The 3,089-nt window shown below is 44.2% G+C and overlaps 1 protein-coding gene across 1 annotated transcript; it reads right to left on the reverse strand.

Moving 5' to 3' along the window:
• Positions 1-2,276: 2,276 nt before the first annotated feature.
• On the reverse strand, positions 2,277-2,810 carry LOC114374590. The gene has a single exon (XM_028332253.1). The coding sequence runs from the start codon at positions 2,808-2,810 to the stop codon at positions 2,277-2,279; it is 534 nt and encodes a 177-aa protein (XP_028188054.1).
• Positions 2,811-3,089: the final 279 nt, after the last annotated feature.

The following is a 3,089-nucleotide window of genomic DNA, read 5'->3' on the forward strand; positions in this document are numbered from 1 at the left end:
GAGGCCCCATGAAGTCTATGCCCCAACAGTCAAAGATCTCAACTTCCATGATATTCTGTAAAGGCATCTCATTCCTTCGAGATATCCCCCCTGTTCTCTGGCATTTATCACAACAACGCACAAACTCGTAAGCATCTTTAAAAATAGAGGGCCAGAAAAAACCTGATTGTAGCACTTTTGCTACTGTTCTGTCCCCACTGTGGTGTCCGCCATAGGGTGAACTATGGCAGTGCCAAAGAATGCTCTGTGCTTCCTCCTTTGTGACGCATCTCCTTAATAGATTATCAGCTCCTGCCCTGAACAAATGAGGATCATCCCACACATAGAAGCGTGCATCATGTAAGAATTTCTTCCTCTAACTCCAATTAAACTCCTTTGGAATGACTCTCGTGGCTTTGTAGTTAGCCATGTCTGCAAACCAAGGTCTGGTGGAAACCTACAAAAGAAACTCATAAGGAAATTCCCCTTTTACCTCTGGTTCTTCCTTGGTGACTTCTTCATTTTTTAATCGGGATAAATGATCGGCTACCACATTCTCGGATCCTTTCTTGTCCTTGATGATGACTTCAAATTCTTGTATCAGCAGGACCTATCTAATCAACCTTGGCTTTGAGTCTGTTTTGGCGAGCAAGTGCTTGATGGCAGCATGATCTGTGAAAATGGTGACCCTCGACCCTATCAGGTATGACTTGAACTTCTCCAAGGCAAAGACAATGGCTAGCATCTCCTTTTCTGTGGTCGCATAATTTAGCTGTGCTTCATTAAGAACCTTGCTAGCATAATAGATGGCGTGAAATACCTTGTCGTGCCTTTGTCCAAGAACTGCTCCTACTGCATAGTCACTGGCATCACACATTAGTTCAAAATCTTTGCTCCAGTCTGGTGCAATCATTACTAGTGTAGTGGTGAGCTTATTCTTCAACGTCTGAAATGCTGCTGAACATTCTTCATCAAACTTAAAAGCCACATCCTTATTCAGCAGATTGCTTAAGGGCCTGACAATTTTCGAGAAGTCCTTGATGAACCTCCTGTAGAAACCTGCATGCCCTAAGAAACTTCTGACGCCTTTAACATTCAGTGGTGGCGGCAACTTCTCAATGACGTCTATCTTTGCCCGATCAACCTCAATCCCTCTAATTGAGATCTTGTGGCCCAGGACTATGCCTTTTCGAACCATGAAATGACACTTTTCCCAGTTTAGTACCAAGTTAGTCTCTACGCACCTCTGTAGTACTATCTCTAGGTTCCTCAAGCAGTTGTCAAATGAGGGTCCAAAGACCGAGAAGTCGTCCATAAATACCTCAATGCTTTTCTCCACCATGTCTGAAACAATGGCCAGCATGCACCTCTGAAATGTGGCTGGTGCGTTACGTAACCCGAATGACATCCTTCTGTAAGCAAAGACACTAAAGGGGCATGTAAAGGCCGTCTTTTCTTGATCCCTGGGGTCTATCGCAATCTGGTTGTATCCTGAATATCCATCCAAGAAACAATAGTATGCCTGCCCTGCAAGCCTCTCCAGCATCTGATCTCCAGCATCTGATCCATCAAAAGGTAAGGGGAAATAGTCTTTTTGTGTGGCTTCATTCAACTTGTGGTATTCGATACACATCTGCCAGCCAGTGATAGTTCATGTCGGTATCAAGTCATTCCTCTCATTTCGTACAACTGTCATTCCGCCTTTCTTAGGAACCACCTGTACTAGGCTTACCCAAGCGCTGTCAGAGATGGGGTATATGAGTCCAGCCTCCAAAAGCTTGAGCACCTCCTTTCTTACCTCTTCCTTCATTGTTGGATTCAGCCACCTCTGGGGTTGTCGGACTGGCTTGTAGTTCTCTTCCATCATTATCTTGTGCATGCAGTAGGCAGGGCTAATTCCTTTGAGATCCGATATGTGCCATCCAATTGCTTCCCTGTGTTTCTTCAGGACGTCTACCAACCTGTTTTCTTCTTCTATTGTGAGTGCATTATTGATCACTACAGGCTTATCTTCCTCCAAGAACACATACTTCAGATGATTGGGCAATATCTTCAACTCTATCTTCTTCTTCTTCTCAGACGGAACTTCCTTCTCTAGCATCTCAAATGGCTTCTCCCTCAGGAATATTGTCTTGTCGATCCAAGTCTTCCAAGCAAGCCTTCAAATTTTCTTCCTCTTCATTGGTTAGGCAATCTAGTGCATTTACCAAAGCTTTTTCCAGCAAAGTCTGTGGTGTCTCGAGAATATTGACATCTTCCTTATCAATCTCCTCTAGTCTGAAGCACTTCCAACCCTCCTATGGGTACTTCATTGCCATGAAAAGGTCAAAGGTGATCTTCTGATTGTCAATACTCAACTCCAAGTTCCCATTCCCCATATCCACCACACAGTTGGTAGTCAGCATGAAGGGTCTGCCTAGGATAAGGGGAATCTCCGTGTCTTCTTCAATATCCATGATAACAAAGTCCACCGGAAAAGTGAAGTAGCGTACCTTGACCAAGACATCTTTTACCACCTCGTATGGTCTTTTGATTGAGCGGTCTGCCAGTTGATGTGTCATCTTGGTGGGATCTATCTTCAAATTCCCAATTCTTCTGCATATTGATAAGGGCATCAGATTAATACTTGCTCCTAGATCAATGAGAGCCTTATTTACCGCTTCCTTCCCTATGGTGCATGGGATGGTAACACTTCCGGGGTCCTTAAACTTCTTGGGTAGCTTCCTCTGTATTATTGCACTGCAGTTGCCTCCTACCACAATATTCTCGTTGTCAATATACTTCCCCTTCTTGGTGAGGATGTCCTTCATAAATTTGGAGTAGAGGGGCATCTACTGTAAGGCTTCCTCGAATGGCATGGTGATTTCTAGCCCTTTGAATATTTCCAAGAAACGTCTGAAGTAACGATCTTTGTTCTTCCTGATGGGTGCCATAGGATATGGGAGATCTTGTGGAAGGGCTAGTGGTTCTTCCTTCTTGGCTTCTCTTGCTCTCTGGCTCTTGGTCTTGGGTGGTGATGCCACCTTCTCTTTTTCTTATGTCCTTTCTTCTTTTGTCTTCCCTGTCCTCCTTTCTTCTAATCGGTCTTCTTCTTCAATCTTAACCTCCTC

This window comes from Glycine soja, chromosome 2 (assembly GCF_004193775.1).
Source record: "Glycine soja cultivar W05 chromosome 2, ASM419377v2, whole genome shotgun sequence".
Lineage (NCBI taxonomy): Eukaryota > Viridiplantae > Streptophyta > Magnoliopsida > Fabales > Fabaceae > Glycine > Glycine soja.